The sequence below is a fragment of the Anopheles funestus genome, chromosome 2RL (genome assembly GCF_943734845.2).
Source record: "Anopheles funestus chromosome 2RL, idAnoFuneDA-416_04, whole genome shotgun sequence".
Lineage (NCBI taxonomy): Eukaryota > Metazoa > Arthropoda > Insecta > Diptera > Culicidae > Anopheles > Anopheles funestus.
Window position 1 is genome coordinate 29,333,747 of NC_064598.1, and position 23,796 is coordinate 29,357,542.

The following is a 23,796-nucleotide window of genomic DNA, read 5'->3' on the forward strand; positions in this document are numbered from 1 at the left end:
TTTGTTTTTAATTATTTATTGTATATATTTTTCTTTTCTTTTTTTCTTTTCTTAGTATTCTTAGTGTTCAAATCACCAGCATATTTGTATCTACCCTTACACGCTAGCACTTACATTTGCATGATATTTTCTTACGCTTCACTGTTTTGTTGCTTATTGTTCCTAGTGTGCAGCTTTCGACTACGGGGAAGCGACCAGTCGAAATAATACCAAATGTCTCACCATTCGTTTCCAATAGAGCACAGCATCAAGCGCCCGTCCATTTGCACAAATGGCGTGTGTGCGTCACATCGTCTGAACCAACAGACCAAAAAAAACTTCCCCCCACAAACTACTCTTGCCTGTTTGTCCTATGCTTTGTCCTGTCCTAGCCATACGACACCTTGCCTGATCCATTTTTCATCGCTGGTTAGATTTTGTGGTCCGGATGCCCGATTCAATTGTTTATGAGTTTTTGCTTGAGGCTTCAAATTAACCTTATTTACCTTCCACTTAAGTGGTTTTCACTGCTCACGTCCCATCCTCCACCAGGTTTCTGTACAACTTTGGCAGCAATTGGATAAGAAATCGATCGAGTTCGGGCACACGACACACAAACATCGGAGGCTTACCATCAAAACGGCACCCCTCTATTAGCCCTCGACACACACACACAATGGCGAAGAAGCTGTCACATTTAAACAAAACGCCTCAAACTGTCCACCTTTCGTCGTCTTTCCCGTCGTTTGCCTACTAGCCTACCACTACTCTATTTACACCTGACATTCACCTGCGGATCAGATCGGACGCATAACTCAACCGATCGGAAATCTCCACGAAACAGCGCGCTCACACTGTTTGCCTTTTAAGCTTTTTTTCATCTCGATTTTCGTCCCCCCTGCAACCCCCATTGCAACCCCTAGCGGCGCCTGCTCCCCCTTTAATTCGTGTGTCTCACATTACGAGCTGTTGTTATTTACAAAAAATTAAGAAATTAAAACCGTGCACACTCTTGAGGTTTTTCCTTCCCTCCCCCACCCTTCCATTTGAACGCTTCCTAATCGAAAAACGCTCAAAAACCCGTATTGTCCAACGGCGTCCACCGTAGCCGAATTCGTTACAATTGTGCCGGGAAGGGAAGTGGGAATGGGAAGGATAGTAGGACAAAAGTTTGTTTCACCCCTCTCCCAAAAAAAGGCCGACGAAGGTGCACATTAGGCGTCCCGATCACGGACTAAAAGGGCCACCGCAACGCAAAAGACGGAAGGGAAAGGGAGCAAATTGGCCGAAAACGTTTCGCACGCTCCTTGGCATGCCAAATGCGTTTCGTGGGATAATATTTACAAATGGCGGGTTTTTTTTTGTGTGGAGAGGTTATATTTTGTCTCGCCGGCACTGACGTGTTTGTTGGCCCAACACACCACTCAACAATGCGCCACGATGCGTACCGAAGCTTTACGATTGATATTTACAAAAATCTTGCCTGACTATGACGTGCTGCGGGTATCTCAACAAGCCGCAATAGGGAAGAACGTTGGATGATAAGAAGGAGGCGGAGGAGGAAGGGTGCGGAGAGGAGAGGGAGGGGGACTAAAAACGCGTTTAGGAATAAATAAAATTAAACTCTTCTCGCCTGCCGGGACGCCTATGGACGGGTTTTGTTGAACGCCTCGAGGCAATAGGCAGAAGGCAACCAAAGAAGGAAGGGAGGGCATTTACTTTGGCAGGGAAGACCGGAATTTCGAATCCGGGCTTGAGGGGAGTTTGGTTGGATGGGGAGATGGAGGAGTTCTTGTGAGTGTTAGGACGTTTGGATGAGAAAACTAAAATAAATACCTAATCATACATAACCTCACACTTCGGCAGTACTATCTTAGGAGTATGCAACAGTCGTTTAGCAATAGACACTTAAATGCTAATATTCACAATGGTTGATTGGTTGGTAGGTTTTGTTGGTTTGTTGGTTTTTTTTGTTTTGTTGGTTTTTTGTTGGGATTGGCCTACGACCTTTCTCTACACCCGAGGGGAGACCCGGGGGGAGATCGTTACTGACACCGCGGCTTATCCCAGATGCATCGCACCACCCATTAAGCTCGGATGGAAGTAACCCATGTACAGCTGGGCACCGGGTGCACGTCCGAGCGCCGCCATCTTAATCTTCTCCAGCTCCGCTTCCTGCAATCGCTTCGCCTTGGCCCGCCGGTTCTGGAACCAAATCTTCACCTGCGTTTCGGTAAGCCGCAGCGACGAACTAAACTCGGCCCGTTCCGCTATGCTGAGGTACTGCTTTTCGCGGAACTTCTTCTCGAGCGACAGCAGCTGCTGGGTGGTGAAGGGTGTGCGTGGCTTCCGGTTCGGTTTATGCTTCCGCAGGTTGCACTTGATACGGGGTGGTTCGTTATCTGTTACAGGAAGGAAGAAAGGAAAAACAAAACAACTGATCAGTAACATTCTTTAAGCGGACACCTCTTTACACGTGAGCAACATGCATGCATTCAATCACCCCCCTCCCACATTAGAGGGGGTTGGGGCCTACCCCATTCCACCCAGGAACAGATTGTCAAACATTCAAAGAACCCCTTTGGAAGTGGCCGGCAGGCAGTCTTTCAATCATAACAAACCCTTGCTCGGTCGGTGGCTCCGACCAAGTTGTTCGACACTACATCGTAATCGCGTGCCAGCTGTACATTCGTCCCACGGATGCACCCTCCTAACATGTGCTCGAACATCGAAAATAAAATGCCCTCATCATCGGTAAGTGAGGTATCTCGTTCATCATTGGGTTTTGTGCCTGTGTGTACGATCATCTCCTCCACGCCCTCCTCCTCCTCCTCCCGGTACGTGGATTTTTGCCGTGAGAAAAGTTCTCGCGTTTGGTGCGTGTATGCGCCTAAAGACACATTACAATATTTCAAGTGACAGTTAATGAAGTTGCCGAAGACAGCTAGCAAAATACAAAAACAAAACCCCACGCGACAGCACTGTGGTGCTTCGAAGCAATCGTCATACTAATAAATTTACAACACCTCACCCGAGAACGAGCGGTGCGAGCGTGTTGTGGAAAGCATTTTCCCTTTTCCCGACTCTGCCACCATTGCTGCGGGGCCCCCGGGTTGAGTTGGAGAGCTGAACAACGCCGCAAGATTTATTACGATTTTTAATTTTTCATGTTTTATGAACATCCAATTCGAGGTTTTTCGTCTCGCAGCATTTTGCTTCCCAGCTGTGGAAGCGCGCACTACGCGCCAGTTCAATACGCAAAAGTCTTTAACACGCACTCGAAACCATTCGACAAGAACCCGGCGCACAGAACGGTTGTCGAAGTATCTCTAATGTCTCATTAGTCAAGTGTGGCTTCTGCTACCGTACCAACCTCCGCGTGGCAGTGATGGAAATTCTTACCGCTTCTTCACCCCTAGTTGCGCGCGGAGAGCTCTCAGCTTTCCGTTCCGTTGCCGGGATGCAAAGTGATACCGGGCGGCATTCACCAGTGACAGCGATATGTTTATTTTTACAACAAAAAGACAACCGAACCGAGCGGAAACGCGCACACGGCAATGGAAAGCAAGGCGGCGTGGTAGATGTGTACCCCATGTGAGGAAGCTAATAGTCTATTAAGACTGCAAAGCAATCGATACCGTCGCTCCGAGCAAAGCATCCAGCAAGCGGAACAGACAGTTTGCGACAGTACCCCTTTTTTCCGGCTACCGTTTGGTACCGGTGTTGTACGGAAACTCCATTCCCGTTGGAGTTAATTGATAGGAACGCGCACCGAAGTCAAGAGAGCGCATCAACGAGTCAAGTGGCTGTGGAAGTGGCAGTGTGGGTAAGTGACACAGTAAATTATAACCTCAATCAGTGTTAATTGACGACGATCGACGCCATTGTATCGGGCATTACCGGTTGTGCCGTTGGCGACAGAATATTCGGAGTGGTTTCGGCGGAGAATGCACATTCATGGATTGTTGTACTACGGCAATATTATGAGTACACTTTTCATTTAACCTCACCTACTTTCAACAATTTCCACTTGAAGTGTTTTGTGAATCTGATTCAAAATCTGAATCGAAATGAATCGCAATGAATCTTTAAAACAAATGAATGACTCTAAATAAATTTCTATGAAGATTCATGAACCTGCAAAGATTCAAATTTAAATAAAGCTTTGAATAAAGCAATAATTTAGACTATTTTAAAGTGATCTACCATTTCGAAATTATAAGAATTGCTAAAAATAACGAGAACTTCTTCTGAAGATTCATGAATTATTGAAAACTCATTAGCCTTTAAAGAATCGCCTGATAATTCAAACGACTCTTCTCAAAAGATTAATTAAGAACATTATGATTCGCAATGAATCTTTAATACAAATGAATGACTCTCGATGAAGTTTCATGAATCTTCAAAGATTCAAATTTAAATAAAGCTTTGAATAAAGCAATAATTTAGCCTATTTTAAAGTGATCTACCAATTCGAAATTGCGAAGAATTGCAGAAAAGAACGAGAACTTCTTCTGAAGATTCATGAATTATTAAAGATTCATTAGTCTTTAAAGAATCGCCTGATGATTCAAACGACTCTTCTCAAAAGATTAATTAATAACAACATGATTTGCCCTTCTTTTTCATTTAACCCATACAAATCTTAAGTAGTCCAGCGTACAAAACAAAATGCTCATACAACACCATCACACTTTTGGGCGTCCCTCAGTTAAATTGTTCCCGTTTTTTTTTGGCCACACCCCGGGCTTTGTTACTGCTGTGTACGTGCAACCAAAGTTCGGTAGGACACCGTGCAGAAAAAACATATTTCATGCTGGTATTTTACCGACCAAACCCCTACCGCCACTCTCCCTTGGCACTGCACCACTTCCTGTGAAAAAGGGGGCGAAGAAAAATAAACCCGCCACGTTCCGGTTGGTGGCACCCCGACACGGAAGTTCACATTGTCCTGTCCGTGGGCCAAAATGGTGTTGAAGCAGTAAATAAAGGTCGGACCCCGGTACCGGAGAGCAGAACGGAAAACATGCTGATAATGTTCGCCCGCACATACAGTGCCGAGGGGATCGCGCATTCGCTCAGCAGACATTCCGCGTGCAGTGAAGTGCAACATCGCCCCCTCCCCACCCAGCACACGGTAGTAGTAGTGGTAGTAGTGCCCAGTTTCTGATGCTGTTGCACTTTGCACCGTCTCGTTCACACTTGCATTTGCGCAATGCGCGGTTTGGAGCTCTTTCGTAATGGATCGAAGACGTGTGAATTGCAGTTTAATAAATTAATTCCATTCGTTTGCCACTCCTCCGACACGGGCCCAGCACGGGTGTGTTGCTGGTACACGTTAGGTGTATAGGTAGAAAGTTTTGATTACAGCTCAGCTCTATCATTATTTTTGTCGTGTTTTTTTTATTTTACCATCCCGCAAATACGCCCAACCGATGTTCCCCACGATTCGAAGCTCTCACGGGGTGCCACGGCGTTTTTGTGCAGTGGTAGTTGTTTGGATGTTCTACAACTTGCCTGCAATTTGCAATGCAATGCAATGTCTCCTTGCTCTGTCCGAGGTGCAGGCCAATGCATTTTGTGTGTACGATGGTATTCCAAGGGCACGCGGCCCACTGTAGATGGGGTGTTTGCCGAAGTGGGCTTAATGGTGGTAAGTTGGGATGACGCGGGCAGTGTCGGAGGGTGTCGGAAGGTGTCGGAGGATGTCGGAGTGTGTCGGAGGGTGTCGGAGGGTGTCGGAGGACGAAGGGAGAGAAGGAAAAACCTTGTGTGCTTTGCTTTTACTAATTTGTTTTGCACAAGAGAGCGAATCGATTAGTTCGGGTTCAGGTTCAAATGCGATTGCCTTTTGCTTCGTGTTTGTGTAGCATTTTTATTTCACTTTTGCACAGCACTGCCGCTTAATCGTCCATAGGCAGTTCGACCCGAGACACAAACTAACACACACACACATTGTGAAAATCACCAGGCTAGCAGTTCTGGATGCAGTACGGTGTAATGATGATGAAGACGGTCACGTAGGCAGCAGCAGTAGTGAGAAATTTGCATTTCCATTAGCGTCGATTAGTAATTGCTTGTTACCGTGCCCGTGGGTGAGACAATCGTAGGATCGAAAGTTTCCTCCACACAAGATCTAATCGCAATCGCAAACATTCGCACAAGAAACCAATGCGGCGGCGGTGATCCTTCCCAGAAAGGCATCGAAATACCATTCCCACAGAAGATTTTTTTTGTAGATGTGACTCTACCTGAGATAATGAACTAAATTTATTTGTCAATCTGGAGCCTCGTTTGAGGGGGAATTTTTTGAAATTCTTGAGACAAATAAAAAAAATTTAATTCATCCCAAACATATATCCTTCCGATCTAGAACTAGCATAAACAGCAAACGAATTAAGTGTTATGTTTACTGTCAAACCAAAGTGTACAACTCCGCAAGGTAGGTCATATCACAAGCAAACCATGCAACCGCTTATCTAAATTGCTAATGTTCATTTGATCAGTGAATTTACTCGCGTACCACCGTCGTCTAAACCTTCGCCAGACCCTTGCAGTTTGTCGGTGAAACGACCAGCAATTCATTAACTGCAATCAAATCAATTTGCTGTTGCGCGTTTCAGTGCAGTTGGATACCGTGACGAATTCCATCCACCCCACCGTTTACATCGTACCTACCCTTAGCGCAGAGTTCGATCGCGATCTCGTCTCTCGCTCCTTCTCGCTCTGCGATCTCCCCGCCCCGCTAAACGAGATTTGTCACACACATGTTTCGCGATTCCAAGGCAAAACACGCCGGTTTGTCGTGCCAAACCTGTGCCAAACACCATTCGACAGAAGAAAAAAAAATCTCGTCCCCGCTATCGGGTTTGACAAATGGTAATAAGATAATCTTAGTCTTCGTGATCCTACCAGCCTCCCCAACGTCATCACCCTGAACCATGTGTCTGTGTTTTTGTGATGTTACCGATATATTCCTTCGGTGATATTTGGTCAACTTCCGTTACCGTACAACAGCGCGCAACGCGCCAGAAAACGCAAAACTCAGCTGCAAACCGAACGGATCTAGCGGCAGCGATGGAGGGATGCCGCTCGAGAAGAAACGCACAGCGGGTCCATACCAAACCCCTACCGTAGAGGAATGTGCATCCCACCACCGACCGTACCGAACCGTTGCGACAGACTTTCCTTTGATGTTGCAGCGCTCTTGGGACAAATGGGAAAATGGCCAAACGTAATGCCTCTCTAACCTCCGCCGCGAAAGAATTTCGCCCGTCTAATGGATAGCGAGAAACGTGCTGCCAAATGTTTCTGTAGCAAAAAGGGCGAAACAGGGTTAGCGAGCGAAAGCAATTGGGAAGCAAAACAAATGCTCAATCAGACGTATCGGAATGTGCTTAAATGCTGCGATCAGCACCCAGCCTCCGGGGGGGGAGTACTTCCCGAACGAATTCGTCAACGGGATTCGGCAAACCGAACCGCTGGCGCGACACAACGATGCAACGGAACGACATTTTTGCACCGATCCGTTCGGGGCTGTGCAAATCTGGTACATTTTAATTTGAATTTTATTGAGCACTTCCTCCGCCCCGGGGGTGTGTCGACGAGTTTTGGGAAAAGCTTTTGTTTCGTAGGTTTTACAGGAAGTTTTGTTTGGGAAAGTTAAATCATCATTGTTTTGAAGTACAAGACGGTACTCCAAATTTGAATGCTAACATGTGCTATAAAAAAAAACAAAATGGCAGAAACAACATAAACTGCTGGATATAGCTGGCTATTATCACAACTTGACAGGGAAATGAGCTGTAGTAAAAAAAGCGAAAAATTCACGATGAAAGTCCCGAAATTGTGACAAACCGCAAGATTCCAAAACCAAAGCCTTGATCGTCGGTATATGTTTCCGGTGAGATTATAAAACTGTCTCCCCGCTCTAGACCGCTTCACATTTTGCTGTGTGGAAAACAAAAGCCCTTTTAACAACGTGACTTTTTTGACCCTATTGGAACGATAAAACGATAGAACAAACAGCTCCATAAAAAAAGGAAGCCAAAAAGGCTTTAAGCTTCTTTTGTTTCGGTCTTTTTTGTTTTGTTTTTTTTTTCATCCGGAAAAGGGTTCATCGACGTCCGTCATCTGGCCAAACTGGTCCATAAAAAAGGGGTTCCGTACGCTCCTTTTCTCCAGGACGCTTCACTCGAGGTCGAATCCCCCGGATGGGCATTAAAATGAAACATTGTTGAAGGATTCGAAAGGCGCCTGAGTCACTCACGCTTCCCCTGCCTTATCTGCTGTCGATCGAAAAGGTGAAGAAAGGATTAATTAACACCCGGTTGGTTGGTGCCGACCAGCTCTAAAGCATCCATTTCCAGCACCCAAACCGTCGTTTAGGGAAAAGAATTATGGTACCTAATTGAATTAAACGGAAACGATTGGCCTTTACACCTACCCGGTTGTATAGGTGGGCCCTTCGATTGGAAGGGCCCCATTCGGAACGGTTTCCTCCCGGTGTACCCTTTGGAACCGATGCGTTGGAACCGATTCTTTGGACCAGATGCTAGGTCGGCGGAAGTTACGCCACCACCGATCGAGGTCACCCCGAAGGTTCTATTTCTGTCGTCCGTGTGTTCAAATGTGTTTTGTCACACGCTCATACACTACGGCAGGGAAGCGTTTTGGTTCGATCGCTAAAACTTTACGTTCCCAACAACGAGAAGAAAAAACAATATCTCTTCTCGACCTTTTCATCACGCGCATGTTTGAACGATTGGATGCACGCAAAGAAATATAATAAGGCAAAACGGGGGAAACACAGCGACATAACCGCCGATGCCGTCGTCGAAGGCGACGAAGATTTTTGCAATTAATTAGCCACCATTTGCATACAAGCACTAATTGGGTTGAACTGGCCGAGGCGAGTTAAAAAAGCGAAGAGACAACAAAAAAACTGTTTTACTATCCTTTTTACCCCTTGATTTGCCGGTTCCAGTTTTTTTTTCGAAATGTGTTTTTAAATTTTCTCCTGCCGTTCGGAATCGAAACAAACTCCTTCGGGTATTTGGTGGCAAGGTTCGTAATTCCCATTCCCTGCCATGGTGACATGCAAAAGGTATTAAACAACAGTGGAGAAAAGAAAATCATAAACTTTGAACGACATGACATTTATGTAACACACATACACACAGAGCCATAACAAAATTACCCCAGTTTTGCCGTAAGCCGTAAACGGGTATTGCCTTTAAGCGGTCAATTTCAAGACAAACAATGGTAATAAATTCGATTCGATCTACCCCGTAGAAACGGTCAAGATGTAGGCAATGGATTGGTACGCTAGCACAACAGTACAAACCCGGGGCGCAGTAGCTCCAAAGTTAATGGACTAATTAAATCAATTACACCTGTGATAAACCATTTTAATGACTCTATATAACTTATAAGCGCGTAATTTATTTCTTGGCTTCTGCTCTCGGCGTTCCGCGGCCTTGTCCACACGGAACCATTCCCCGCACGGAACACGCAAACGTGAACCTTATCGCAAATGTCACATTTTGCTCGCCACCGGTCTTGGTATGAACGAAACTAACCAACCCGGTCCCGGATTGTTTCATCCCCAATTCACGATCCCTTAAGTGCTCCCGGTGGGACAGTTTTTGGTGACTCTCTCTCGCTCGCCTTTAGCTTCCCGAAACCTTCCACATTATCCGTTGTCATGGGATCCGTTTAAGATTAGATAAGGACACGGTTTTCCGATGGCTGCAAGCTGCAAATGCATTCCACAAGCACAAAACGTAAACGGTAATTATCGCTTGCTTTGCACTTGTCCCCCATTTTGGGGTGAGTTCGATGCATTCGTTCCCGTGCGGGAAGATTTTAATTTTTTTTCAGTATTTTGTTCAATTTCATTTTAATTTTGAATGTGGCTATCAGTTTTTGGGTGTTTTATTTTTTTTTTTTTTGTTGCTTATGTACTTTCGTATCATTCGCGCCCTTTTCCAATCCGGCTCCCATGTCCGAGGCGTATCTTAATCGACCGGAATTGTGGCATTTCACCAAAAACGGGCAAACCGCAAAACGGAAGGCGTTATTAATTGGTTGTGATTATGGGACCGATTAAAATTTATTGCCAAAATTAGCGATTGACACGCAAATTTGCGTTCCGCGGGGTGAACACAGCCTAATGTTGCGCCCCCTCTAGCAAAACGATCATCATCATGCAGCAAATATGTTGTGCACAAATTATTCAAAACCACCCATTCTTGGCGTGCACGATCGGGAAGAAACGGCAACGGATTAGGAAGCGTTAATATGCATAATATTGTAAATCTCCAACAACTGTGGCGGCCACACTGCACCACTAGAAATGTGTGAAGCGGGTGGAGAAATTTCTCTATCGTTACTTATTCTCTTTCACATCCTTTTCTTCTGCACCCGAAAAAGGGCAAACCAAACGGGAAATAGAAAATGATTGAAATAAATTTCCATTCAGCATCCAGCCAAACAAAGCCGGGAGAGAGAAATGTCTGAAACGATCATGTCACCGTGCATATCGCACCGTGGCCAGCGAACGAGTGAGAGTTATTATTAATTTATTTAAATTCTAGTTCCGGTCTACAATTGTCCGCATGGGCCGCTGGTTTCGTTCACTGTCTCTAGCATATCGGTTGCATGGGTGTTCAGTTTTGGTCAGTGTTGGAAGATACTGCTTTGGACTCCCTAACATCGCACAACCATCATCTAGATTGATTACGTCGTGGGGCGTGTGCGTCTCAATCACGACTCGACTCGACACGACTGGTTGGCGGTTGTAACGGAAGTAATATAGTTATTAACTGTTCAAATAATCAGCTTCCTCAGCTTCACAGCTTCGTACACAATCCATCGGCTTCTGAAACGCTGATCTAACGAGTTTGAACTCGTGGAGCTTAGAGCAACAGGTCTCATTGGGTAGTGGTAGTCAGGTTCAATGAAGCATGTAAAACATTTAGGAAATATTTTAAAAGTGTTGAAGAGAAATTTAATACTATTATACAAAGGAGAACATACATGAAAAAATCCTCAAAAAGTCTACAAAATATTTTAAATACAAAAATTGAAATAAAGCTCCAAAACACCTTTTAAAATATGTACAATTTTTTTTAAATTGATTATAAAGTAAAAGAAAAATATTTCATATATTAAAACATTGTAAACTTTTAATTTATTTAATTTAATTTAATTTAATTCAATGTATGTAAAGCTTAGAAAAATATCAAACACTATACGTCCAATCGTTGAAATCATTCAAAAAAATGTTTTTTAAAAAAAATTTAGACAAGGTCTTTCAATTACCACAACTTAATTTTAGCTCAACCGAAACAAACCGTTTTGCTGCTGGCCCCTAATGCACAGTACATAAATATTTCATTTCTACTCTATCCGCTTTTATCATCCGCGCACCGCTACCGGTTCTGATAATAGAATACAGAAATTCCACACGAGAAAATGCCCCTAGCAGCAAACAGTAAACAGATTCTTATCGACCGGTAAATGCTAGTTTTGTAATTCCATTCTTCACCACCCACCAAATTGGGTTTGGAATTGACGAGCGAGAGAGTCCCAAAAAAAGAGAATCCCAACCAAAACGACGAACAAAAACACTAAACAAACAATATCGACGCTGCCTTCCTTCTGAGCCTGGCGCAAGCACCTGCGTGTGAAAAGTGGGCAATTTTGGTTTTTTGGGGCTGGGTAGGAAAATGTGCCCACCAAAACCAACACACACACACACACACACAAGGGTACATACCGGCACAGCGGTGGCAGGGAGGGATGTGGGAAAGAAATTAATTTTCAAATCATCACGCCGGACCGTACCATGTGCCGTACACAATGCTCGGTACACGGTTTTACACCGGCTGCCAATAGACGATATGCACGGTACGTTCGCGGTACGCGCCAAATTCGCCGTTACATAAAACAAATCTAAATTAACAGCTTCATTAGCAACGTCGGATGCGCGCAAATATCGTTTCGACATCCGCGCTCACTCGCCCGCCTTCGGGTTTTCGACCCGTTTCCTAACAGGCGCAACATGACGTTCCGCTAGGAAGCAGGGAATTCACGTTGTGGAACATTTTCGGAACAGCACAGAACAGAATAACCCTTAAAGAGCCTGTGCTAATGATTCAGCTTGAAAATGGTTGCCTTTTCGCAAGGATTATTCCCAGGTTTGTAAAACACATGTTAAATAAAATAAATGTCTGAAGCTACAAAACTCCATTCCGGCTCGATGCAATTTCGCCACTAGAGTTTGCCATTACCTACGCAAGGGTTGACGAGCATCCTCTTGGCATACGGGTGCTGCAAAAAGGCCAGTGTCGTTATGGATTGAAATTTATTCATCTCATTTACGCTGGGCTTCGGGTGCGTTCCTAATGATGGTTGTCATTTTATGGCCTCACCCCGCCACAAAACCGCACTCCAGTCCCGAGCGTCCTTTCTGTTTGTGTGTTGCAGTTTTGGCATGCCACATCGAAAAAGCAGCTCAGATGGTGTTTAATTGTTTTGAGGAAAATTGCATTTTCTGCCCGCGAGCATCGTGCTATTTAGACGGGAGAACCACTCAATTGCCCGCAGCGTATTCGAGGAATTGCCGCTAGGGGCCCCCTAAAACGAAACCAACAAACAGGCAGCGCGGTGCGTCATGGGTGTAGAATTCTTCGAATTGTTCTACAGATCGTTTCCATTAGTAACTTCATCCCCCCGACGGCAGTGACATAGCTGCTGCATCCATTCGGTGGCGCGTCTTCACAAATCCGACCTAGCGAAACACAAATGTGTCAAAAATTTGAATTTTGCAGCTGCAAATATTGCGTTCGCTACAAAAAAAGGAAAGCGAAACAAACCATTCCGTCTTCCGTTTTTTGCTTTTTTTAATATATCCTCCATAAATTTTTTTCCATGGCCATCGCAAAACCACGGGCCCTCTTGGACGGTAAGAGGCAACGAAAATTGGGACGCTGCTCGTAAAATGGCTACATTATTATTGAATGAATTAGCAAAACCGTACTACCGCGCGGTATAAGTAGCAACCCCGCATACGGTTGTGGCATGTCTGTTTTACCATTGGACAAATTAAGTCATTTAAAATGTTGAACAGGAAATCGGTAGCTCCATTCGTCGAGCTACACACGCAAGCAGTAGTACATATTTTTTAACCCTGCCCTGCTCACCATATTACTCTTTATGTAATCAAAGTTCTACAATCGTATTCCACAGCAATCGGCAAGTACAGCGTGCTCTAAGCAAACAAACAAAAAAACACGCTGAAATTATTCTCTCAAACTCCAAAACCTAAACAATCCTGGATTCGTTCGATGTGTTCCAGACCGTCCGCCCAGGATAAAGCGGCTCGAAAGAAACAACGAACAAGCAAAAAAAAAAGCTTTCCAACTTCCTTCCCTTTCGGTTAGGGAATTTGTTCGCGGAAATCACTCGTTTCCACGTTGGATTTGCATTTCAAATTCTTCGTCAGTTCGACGGTTTGGGTACGGGTTTCATGGGACCCATGGTGCCCGTCCTTCGTATTAGCTCCGGAACATTCACATAAGGTGTTCTCCCCACCTCCTCCCCAAGCTCTCCGGTTCCGAATTTATACGCGACACAAAGTACAAGAAAATACAACACAAAACAATAGCGTTATCCATATCCTCTCCCTTTTTTGTTTGTTGCAGAAACCGAGCTTCCGAAGGGCCCACAACCAGTTTTGCGCTCACCACAAGCCCGATAGTCTCGTGGAAAAGTTTTCTGTTCTTTGCAAACAAATAAGAAAGCAAAAACAAACAAAAAAGCCACATTTGCAATCTCAATCGATTGACTAAAGGTACCGGCTCTTCGGTCGGGATCATCATACCAACAGCGAACAGCTTCTCGCACAGCGAGACCGCCGGTCAAGGATCGTTTACAATCAAATCATAAACCATTTCACCGTGTCCACCCGTTGTACTGCAATGGTGGTTTGGGTTTTGGGTCGCCACAAACAATGGCGTTGTAAATTATTTTCAAATGCATCGCCATGTTGCGCGGCCAGGTCGAGTTTGGAGCTTGGGCGGATGGGTAAGCTCGACGATCGATCGTCACACCGCTGGACGATCGGTGCTCGTGTCATCCGTTGACCTTCGGCACGTTAATAGAAATGTTTCAACGTGTCCGTGTAGTACCTTCGAAGATCGGAACCGGTGGATTGTCTTACGGTATTTCTGCTCTGTGTATGATGGGTGAGATGGTGAAAGAAGGTTGCCCAAGAACAAACCACTCGCCGGGGTAGTGCTCGAGTGAGATCTTCATTAATATTGATTCCAATTAATGGAAAGCTAAGTGTTGTGGTCCATTTCTCGTGTACTTTATGTGCATTAGCAAAGAACAATTTACCACCAAGTGGTTTCACTCTTCCATTTTCTGCCCAAAAAAGGGCTCGTAGCTGGAAGATAACCAAAAGCGAAAAATTAAAAAGCCCCCACCGCCAGCAATCTATGCGTCACGTTCAAATAAGGAAATTGAAATGAAAACACAAACAAAATGGACCAAATGGTTGACGGTGGAGCAGCACCTGGTGGCTGGCACCTAGCATCACATTTAGTCGCTTCCATTTTTTTGCTTCCTCTTCTAGTTTTGTTGATTTCTGGTGAAATTAATATTAATTAGTGGAAATTACAATAAATAATAAAACAGTTCGGTGGTAATGAAAAAAAAAACTGTATGATGGAACACACTGCCCAGTAAAAACCTAAAATGTGCAAACGAAAAAAAATGGACCTCCTTCCCTTCCTCAATAACAACCACTTCAAGTGAAATGGTCCTTGGTGGTGGGGGTTGCGTGTTGAGAATCTATTATCAAATACCCGGGCCTCTACCCGTTTCCCAGGCGCCCAGAGACCCGGAGACCCTGCATGGCCACATGGTCTTCCGGTGCTAATTCATTCGCTGTCGAATAGTCGAAACGGACGGTGGGGAGCAGTCGCCGGACTGGGGAGGTGGAAGTGATTTAAAATTATTATTACATTAATTTGATACTTGTTTATAATAAAAGCGAACATGGAAAAGTATTGTTGTTAATTTATTTCTTATTGTAATTTCACTGCCCCCGCGAGCTCCTAATTTGGTGTCCGGGATCCATCTGGGGGAAGGGAAGTCGTCCGGGTGAGGTTACCACCCGTTACCCACATTAACACTCATTTCATCCGAATGGTCAAAGAAAGAGGTGGATAATAAAATGCATAAGCTGTGGAAGCCGCGAATTAAAACCCATTGCACTGTGGCACATCTGCTCGTTGGTGGAGCGTGGAGGGGCAGGCGGCAGGGTCGGGAGGGATCAAGGTTTCGGGCACCCCCGGCCGAGGTGATGTTATGCGATCTCTCAAGACTCATTAGCGATCGGACGTTTGTTTTGGGACGCCAGATTGCAGCCAGGGAGAGTGCCAGGGTTTGCTCTTTGCGATTATCTTTCCATCCTCTCGTTTGCACTTGCATTCTCAGCCGCTCGCTTCAATCGTACCAACCGGGCAAAACGATGCAGCACACGGTGTGGAATGGAACAGCGCTATAAAAATGTTTTAATTTGTTTTGTAAAAAAAAAACGAACGAATCCGTCTGAATGCACCGTGCCAACAAACGACCGTGCAGAATATATTTGCGCTTTATTCGCTGCTACTGTGCAAGCGATGAAGCTCACTAAAGGGAAGGAACCTGTGCGTCACACCGGGTTTGCACCGGGATGCATACCAAAAGTCCGGTAGTTGCTGATTGCAGATAATCACGACATGTCGTCTGAAGTTTCATTTGATTTTTACCACCGACTATCGAATTCGTTGGCCAGCACACAGTCAGCATAATAAGGAAATTGAACGTTCAAATGATGACTTTTTAGGGAAAGATTTTTCTTTTCCAAATCTTGTCGGAGATTCGGAAATCCTTTCGCGAATTCGAGATGGTTGCAAATCTGAAGATGAAACTTCTTTGCGATACTGTTGCTTCCTGCTGTTTGCTTCTACTATCACGAACGACCCATTACCAGCATTATGGGAACATTTATGCTGTACAACAGTAATTTTCATTTCATGCTATTTTATGCTACTTTTGCTTTAGCTACATTTAGCAAAAAATGAACTAATTCATACTGATTGTAAAATTACTCTTATAATGCGCTGTTGTTAATTTGTATTCTTGATGAAGTTTTATGACGGTGCAAATGAATAGCTGTAACATAACGCAAACGGTTCGGTTGAGATCTTCCAGAAGTAGTATCAATGTTTTTATTTTTTATAAGTCCCTTTTTTAAATTCATCGCCCAATGTTGTTTGTTCCCAGTGGTCCACGCTGCTAGCTTCTTATCATACGGAGCACTTTACATACTTTCCCTAAACAAATGTTAAATTATGCTATGGAAGCGTTTCCAACAAAAGCAAAAACAAAACAAATGCGAATTAATTTCACGTACGCACCTTACGGGTGGTGGCACGAAAGGGAACGCGTGTGCTTATATGCTTTATTTCACATTTGACCATTCACTGCTCCAACAAACTGAACCACCCAACGGAACAACAGTTGACATAAAAATATATCAAAAAGGCGCCACACGGGCTAATTAAAACACTTATCAAATTTTCACCCTGTCGCACCCCCTTCGCCGCCAGGCGGAAAAGCTAGAAGGAACGCCACAAACGCTAGAGAGCCTCTGGCAAATTCATCAGCTGCTGCCCCTAGAGCAGCTACGCAAACCAAGCCAAGGGGTAAAGCCTCCACCGGAACGTCGTGCAATGGGAGGCAAGAGTCCGGACAGGGTACAGCGTTTGCTGCCCTGCCGGTTAGATCGACCGCCTTGTTTCCCTAATGACTTAATTTGCGCGCAACGTTCCGACTGCTATGGACAATGCCTCCGGTGAAGTGAAATGAAACAAAACGAAACTAAACGAGAACGAGACCAAAAACAAAAATTTTAACAAACACGCACCACTCAACACAATCGAACAAATGTACAAAAGCCTCACAAGAAATGAAAGATGGCGTCAATGTGTTGTTGAAATTTAATTCCGAAAAAACACCCCAAACATACCCACCGAGGAAGGTGCCGATGAGCGCACGAAAAGCTGCACAAGGGAACACAACAACGAACAACAACAAAAAAAAACTATTCTTTGACTAATTACACACTCCAGCAGACGGGTGAACAGCAGTGTCGACGTGAGTAGCAAACACCATGAAGGAGAAAAATCAACAAAAGCTACAAACAACTTGATCCTAACCCACGAAATAATCCGTTGATCTTGACACGATCACAAAATGGTGCTTTGCGAAGGAAGTGTAATAGAAAAATCGACGGGTAGTGGTGGGCACATTACACACTGCAAAGCGGATAGTGGAAGGAAATGGATCGACAAAAGCTAAAGAAACCCTCCGCTAACTTCACCAGTGTGTAGTCAGCAAACGGTCGCGATCACGATCACCGAGCGCCCCGGGGAGTCCAGTTTAATTAAATTATAGAATTTAAACGGTGAAATTATGATAATACTGTGTGTTGGATGCTTTTTTGCTGCTTGGTTCATTTATCTACTTCCACCGTTTCGTTGATGATTTTTCTAGCTTCCTGTTTCATCGACAGTCATTTCTATTTCTTTTTTTTTGAGGAGATCACTAACGTTTGAGTGCTACAAGAACATTAAAACAAAAACACAGATCTGCTGAGAGTCTTTGCGATCTTCACCACACAAAAAAATATAGTACAACGAGAATCGAAAAAAAAGGCACACACACACACACACAAAACGAAACGACACACACAAAAAAGCTACAACCCGGTGTGTAAACTAATTACAAGTTAATTAACCGGCCATCACCGGGACACCGGTTTCACTTCCTGTTCCAGTATTCTTCTACTGCGAGTGGCAATGGCTAACCCTCATCGCTAGCTAAGGCTTTCAGCTTCATGTGCTAGCAGATCGATCTGCTCTGCCGACGATCATGATCATCATGAGATGAAAATAAAGTCATGAAGACGTCCCTTTCGAAATTGCCTTTCTTGTGTCGTTTTGTTTTACACACACACAGACATTTCTTTCTACCCTGTTGTACCGCAATCGTTTGTTTTTCCCACGAACGTTTTCCACCGCACTTTGATTCTGTTCCGATTTGTTGTCCTCCTCCTCACTCCTTCCGCCTCCGCTTCCCTCCGTCCGCCTCCGCTTCCCGCCGTCCGCCTCCGATTCCCTTCGTCCCCCTCCGCTTCCCTCCTTCCCCCTCCGTTTCCCTCCGTCCGCCTCCGTTTCATTCCGTCCCGCGCTCCCTCTATCCACTATTTCGGAAAGGTTCTTCTGGGTGCGATCATCAGCATCATCGTACGATCTTTGCCTTGGCCAAGATGTATCTGAAATCTATTAATTAATCTTTCTTATCGACGTCCTCCCGCTTCTCGCAATGTACAGCCCGCTGCAGCAAAGAACCGATCGCCCTAGTTCTTCCACGCCTCGAACAAAAAAAACCCCAGAAGCAGTTTAAAAAACACCCATCGGTACCCGGTCCCCGAAACCGAGCCTAATTAATTGTTTTCTTGCCTCTGTTAAGGGGATTGATCACGAGCATCGGAGCAGCAGAAAACATTAAGACCCCGGGAGTACGATCGAGGAGATGGAAAGGAACAAGCAGGAGAAGAAGCGACAAAAAAAAACCAACAACAAAGATGCTTTCCCGGGTTTCCAGGTTCCAGGAAGTGGACAGTGTGGATAGCCGAACCGAAAAAGGGCCGTGATTAAAACCGACGAAGCAAAATATGGTCAAGAAAACTGAACGAAAAGGCGTTCGGAAGAGCGGCAGAACGCTCAAAACATTCCTTCCGAAATTCTCCTATCCCCGGTTGGCGAGGTTTCGGGACTCGAAACTCCTGAAGCTACCCGGTGACCCGATAAAATATGTTTATATCTTTTCCGACCGCTCGTTTGTCATCTGCGCTTGATGACGTTTATCCGATGCCGCCGCTTCAAGTCTTTCTCCTCCAACACCCGCTATCCAACAAACCTGTCTCAGTCACTCGCTAGCGCGCCTTCGTTTATTGGTGGCATTTTCGAAGCTCGTTTGCGTTGCGTTCACTGATCGATGATTTATTGCGATTAGTGTTGTGCCACCGATCGATGCGCACACACTAGCTAAACGGCTCGCAAGCCGGAATTAGGCGAGACTTTCTTGTTGAACTTGCCATTATCGCACATTCTCCCCGAGCAGCAGGTCCCCGTGATGCTTCATTAGGAAAATATGCTTCCCCCATCATCGGCCCCCTTGCCACCTCGCGAGCACATTCCACAATCGTAACAGGATGAAGGCATGAAAATTGTATAGAATTTCACCTTTTCCTTATACCTCGAGCATCTGCGCCATCAATCTGCTGTAGAATGCTGTTTTTTTTTTGTTTTTTGTCTGTTTTTTTTTGCGATGTCAACAAACCCATCTCATAAGTCATTCATATTGGCACACATGTGCGAAATATCAGGCGTATAATTATTCCCAAACGCCGATGCGACAATCGTGCACCGCGGTTTGTATATTGTTTTCAAATACAGTGGCCCCCACATGGCCACAGAAGGCTAATCGGGTGGTGGAAAACACAAAAAGACACAACGATAAAAAAAAAGATTTCCTTTCAGCATCGCAATAATCGCTGTGATGTGATTTTGCTTTTGACACAACACAAAATGCTTGTCTTACTAATTTAAACGAAACCAACCGTTCACCGTTCACCATGTGTTGCCGTTTTACCGTCGGAAACGGCGGTGACACATATTGCCGCTCGCCAGCATCCAAACAGCGTCAGATCGGATGAACTTCAACACGCTAACAAACAGTGTGTGCCACCGAGTGTGCCTCGCGATGACATATTCTCCCCGCGGAAAAAGAAAAAAAATATACCATCCTAACCACACGCATGTGTGACTTTTCGTCAGGCGGTTTTTTTTTGGTGTTTCAAACTTGTTTGTCCCACTAACCGTAGCCCAAAAGCTCACCGATATGGTTCTTATGTTTTCATTCATTTCAATTCCCATTAGCGTTTCGCTCATCGCCCAACTCAATCGTGTACGAAGATACGTGAAAGGCCGCTCCGGTTCCCATTCTTATCTTGTTTCCTTTTGTTTCACTCATTCACGCAGCAACACATCGCAGCAATGGGTTAAATGTTTCTAATTTGTTGCCAGCCCACCATGGTGCTGCTGTTGTTTGGTCCGTCGAAACCGAAACCAGTGCTGTATCGATTACGGAGTTGCTGCCGGTTTCGATTCATCCTTTTCCTTCGTTTATCCCATTGCCTTTGCAGCAGCAGTTTCGAAGCTTCATTACACAAATACTGCTTGTAATGGATGGTAAAAATAACGGCCAAAAAACAAAACCTTCTTTCTCGCCTTTCGCCACAGTGTATCCACTCGGAAAAGGGTACAAAACAGTCGGTGGCAGAAAACGCACCGGAATTAAATAAAATGAGCAAGCACAAAAAGGGCGAAACATGACCGATCGATTATGTTGACCTTTTCAAGGAAAAGAATCTTTCTTCTTTCTGCCTCTTAAGCCACAAAAAGATCAATATTTGCTTACTGGTCTACAGTAGAACACACGTGTGCGTTAAGTCCCGGTATACTTTCTGCCACCAAAAGTCATAAAATACATGTGTCCGGTTGTTTGATCGTATCGTGACACAACGCAGATTATTGCCCATTATTAGAACGCATTCGTTCCGCTTCGAACTATTAACAGAATAGAGAGAAAAAACAACAACAAATTATCAACACATTGATAACTTCACGAACGGCCTTTTGTCCACGGTGTGGAGCACAGGACTGATACAGAAAATCTGTCAGCGCTTCCGATAGAAATTCGGCGCCACAATTAACCTTTCACCTCCGGGCTGTTCAGCCTGGCTGTTAATGCGCAAACATAACATCAAACCATGCTACTACCCACAGCACAGCCAAAACGTTTTGGGGTACGATTAAATGAAATTAATCTTTCACCCCACCGTACCTCCTCTGTGCCCATTTCCGCCCCAAATAAACAATTCCCCGTGGGTTTTGCTCGTGCGATTTTTTTGTCTAATCAGGTCGCCTAATTTCTAATTCGTCCCGGAACCGAAAACCGAACACGTAAAAACACCCGGTGCATGTGATTAACCTCGCCGAAATCCACAACCCAAACAACCAACCCGGGGTTGTCAATTCGGCAACCGATTGGGAACTTATTGCTATCAAGGGCGCTTGATCCCCCAGGAAAGGAACTTACCTCCACCAAGCTGACCGGCACCGAAACCTTGGCCCGGGAAGAGACCGGGTGGTCCGAACGGTGGCATCTGGCGAGCGCCGGGCCATGGGACGCCACCGCTCATGCCACCCCAGGCCGCTGCCGCCGCTGCCAGCGCACTGAACGGCGTGGGCCGGATCGGTACGTGACCGGCCGCGGCAGCTAGGGCGGCCGCTGGCGGCGATCCGTGCGGCAGTCCCATCGTCGACGGAGACCCCGGTGATCCGCTGCCCTTGCGACCCGATCCACTCTCGCTCAGCTCGTGATCCATATCCTCGATGTCGACGATCGAGTCTTCCTCCTCGTCGTGGTTCGAGTCGTAATCGTCCGATTCGAGCAAACTGTGCGGTGTGTCGGCCCGATCGGTGTCGACGTTTTTCAGCGAGCTGGCATCGTGCTGGGACCGGGGCGAGGAGGAACTGGTCGTGTGCGAGGACAGATTCGCTGGCAGGATATCGCCGGACGGTGACGCACCGGGCAGGGACGTCGTCGTCGTCATCGTCATTGCCGCCTGGTGCAGGACACCGTGCGGACCATGCACCATCAGCGGACTGAGGGGGGTGAGGGTGGCCGTGGGGGTGGTGGTGGTGGTACTGCCGGAGGTGATGATTGCATGGTGGGCGTTAGGGGTTTTGGGCCGCGTGTCCGCCAACAGTGAGGCGACACTGAAGTTGCTGATCCGCGTATTACTTTTCTGCTGCATGGGCACCGTCGGGCTGGTCATCGCCATTCGTACCGGAGTTACAGTCATTCCTGACGATTTTAGCATGAAGATTTGCGACCAAACTACACCACTATTATCGGATACACTCACACTAAGACGAATGCACGAATTCGGGGTTCGTTGATTTCTTGGGTGTTTTACTTTTGGGAGTTATTGAGTACCAATCCAGCAAGCACTATCTATTATCCAAGGGAGCGTTTTTGGTGGTTCGTTAAGGGACACGAACAAATTGTTTTGCAAACACTCTGTTAAGGCTTGTCACCACATCATCCACTAGCAAATGCTAAGCGGCGAACACTTTGAACGCAATCGGCAACTAACGTCGTATGACATAGTTGACCTCATTTGATGCGTGATTTGATGTTGGAAATGGCACTGCACTGCTACGCTTCGATCGATCGATCGATCAAACATGTATGTGTGTTTTTTTTTTGCTGTTGCACAGGCTATTACGATTGCTAAACCGCAATATCACTTTTACTAATCACAAAACATGAATGAGACCTTTTTGCCAACAAGCGACACCAACAACCAAGACACACTGAATCACTGAACACTGCTGTGTATGCGATAAACGAGAATATCGATAAAATCCTTCCGAATACCTATCGCGAATTCGACACGGTAAACACTTTCCACAGAACGACAAGAAAAAATACCGAAGCAAACCTTCACCAACGATCCGGACACTTCTGTTTTTGCCGGGTCCGTTTTGGTTTATTTTTTTTTTTTTGTTTCTGATTACGGGTTTTGCTTTACGTTCGAGAGACAACCCCGTACACACAGATCGTTCGGGCGCGTGGATGTACGTGCGTTCGAGTCTGCGTCTGTCAGAGAATAAAAATTGAATGAATTCGAAGGAGCGAGAGTTAGTTTGGTGTATGCATCGGAGATGACCGTTTTCATTTCTTTTTCACCACAGATTTCCACGCGCCGGCCCCGTAGAGTAAGGGTTTCATCCCTTTCCGTCTGCCGGCAGTTACGTTGATCGGGCCCGTGCACAGCATATGTAGCTGTTTCCTTTCCACACCCAAAACTGGTTTTGTTTACGTTTGGTGGTGTGTATATATAAATCGCACCCCCTTATGTACAGGGTTGTTGCTATGGAAACGTCTTTAGTGGGCGGAGCTAACAGGGGTGTACATTTACCGTAACGCAACCAATGGCGATCGTAAGCCGTACCAGCTGCGTTGCAGGGGTTGCAGCAAAAGGGGAGAAAAATGAAGTTGTTCATATTTTATGAGTTCTCTTCGACCGCTTCATGTTTCACCCTGCTTTTTCGACCTTCCCCCTACCACTCCCCTTTCTCTTTAACCCCCCCCCTTTACTCAATCCAGAAACGTGCGGCCTCTTTATGTACGATGGCGTTACTCGACTCGCCTCGTTCTTGGATTATTTTCTGCTCTATGCACATGCAGGCGACAGAAGTAGCAGCGGTAGCAGCTGCTAACTTCTATAAAAGCTGTCCTTCTTCAGGACAGTACTTTTCGACACCACCCTTCCTTCTGGAAGGGGAGGCTGAATGGAAAGGTGGTGCTCCCACCTTGCACCACCCCCGGAGCAGTCCTTTCGCCAAAGGCAAACATCCAACAATGAAACGATGAAAATCCCTCCGCATTTCTCAGTCACCGGCAATGTCGGAGCGCTTTACCCGAAGGGACTATTCAATTTTCGTTCCATAATTTCTTATTTACTGTGTAATTAATTTTCGGACAAAACGGTCACCCGGTTCTTGCCACTATTTTCTCACTCGTTTCGTCCTGCTGCTGCCCACCATTCGTCTTCCCCAC

General features: G+C 45.6%; 1 protein-coding gene across 1 annotated transcript; it reads right to left on the minus strand.

Annotated features, from left to right (window-relative positions):
- Positions 1–23,040, minus strand: LOC125761483 (muscle segmentation homeobox). Its single transcript, XM_049422641.1, has 2 exons — positions 21,265–23,040; positions 1–2,381 (listed from the first exon to the last, which is right to left on the minus strand). Exons 1-2 carry the CDS (start codon positions 22,049–22,051, stop codon positions 2,041–2,043), a joined length of 1,128 nt encoding a protein of 375 aa, XP_049278598.1. The 5' UTR covers positions 22,052–23,040; the 3' UTR covers positions 1–2,040.
- Between the last annotated feature and the right edge of the window lie 756 nt (positions 23,041–23,796).

What these genes read in the sequence shown, in the direction of transcription:
- LOC125761483 (XM_049422641.1), bottom strand. Translation starts at nt 22,051, where the DNA reads ATGCTAAAATCGTCAGGAATGACTGTAACTCCGGTACGAATGGCGATG. An exon ending in TGCCGGTCAGCTTGGTGGAG is followed by an intron (nt 2,382 to 21,264) that starts GTAAGTTCCTTT and finishes TTCCTGTAACAG; the next exon opens with ATAACGAACCACCCCGTATC.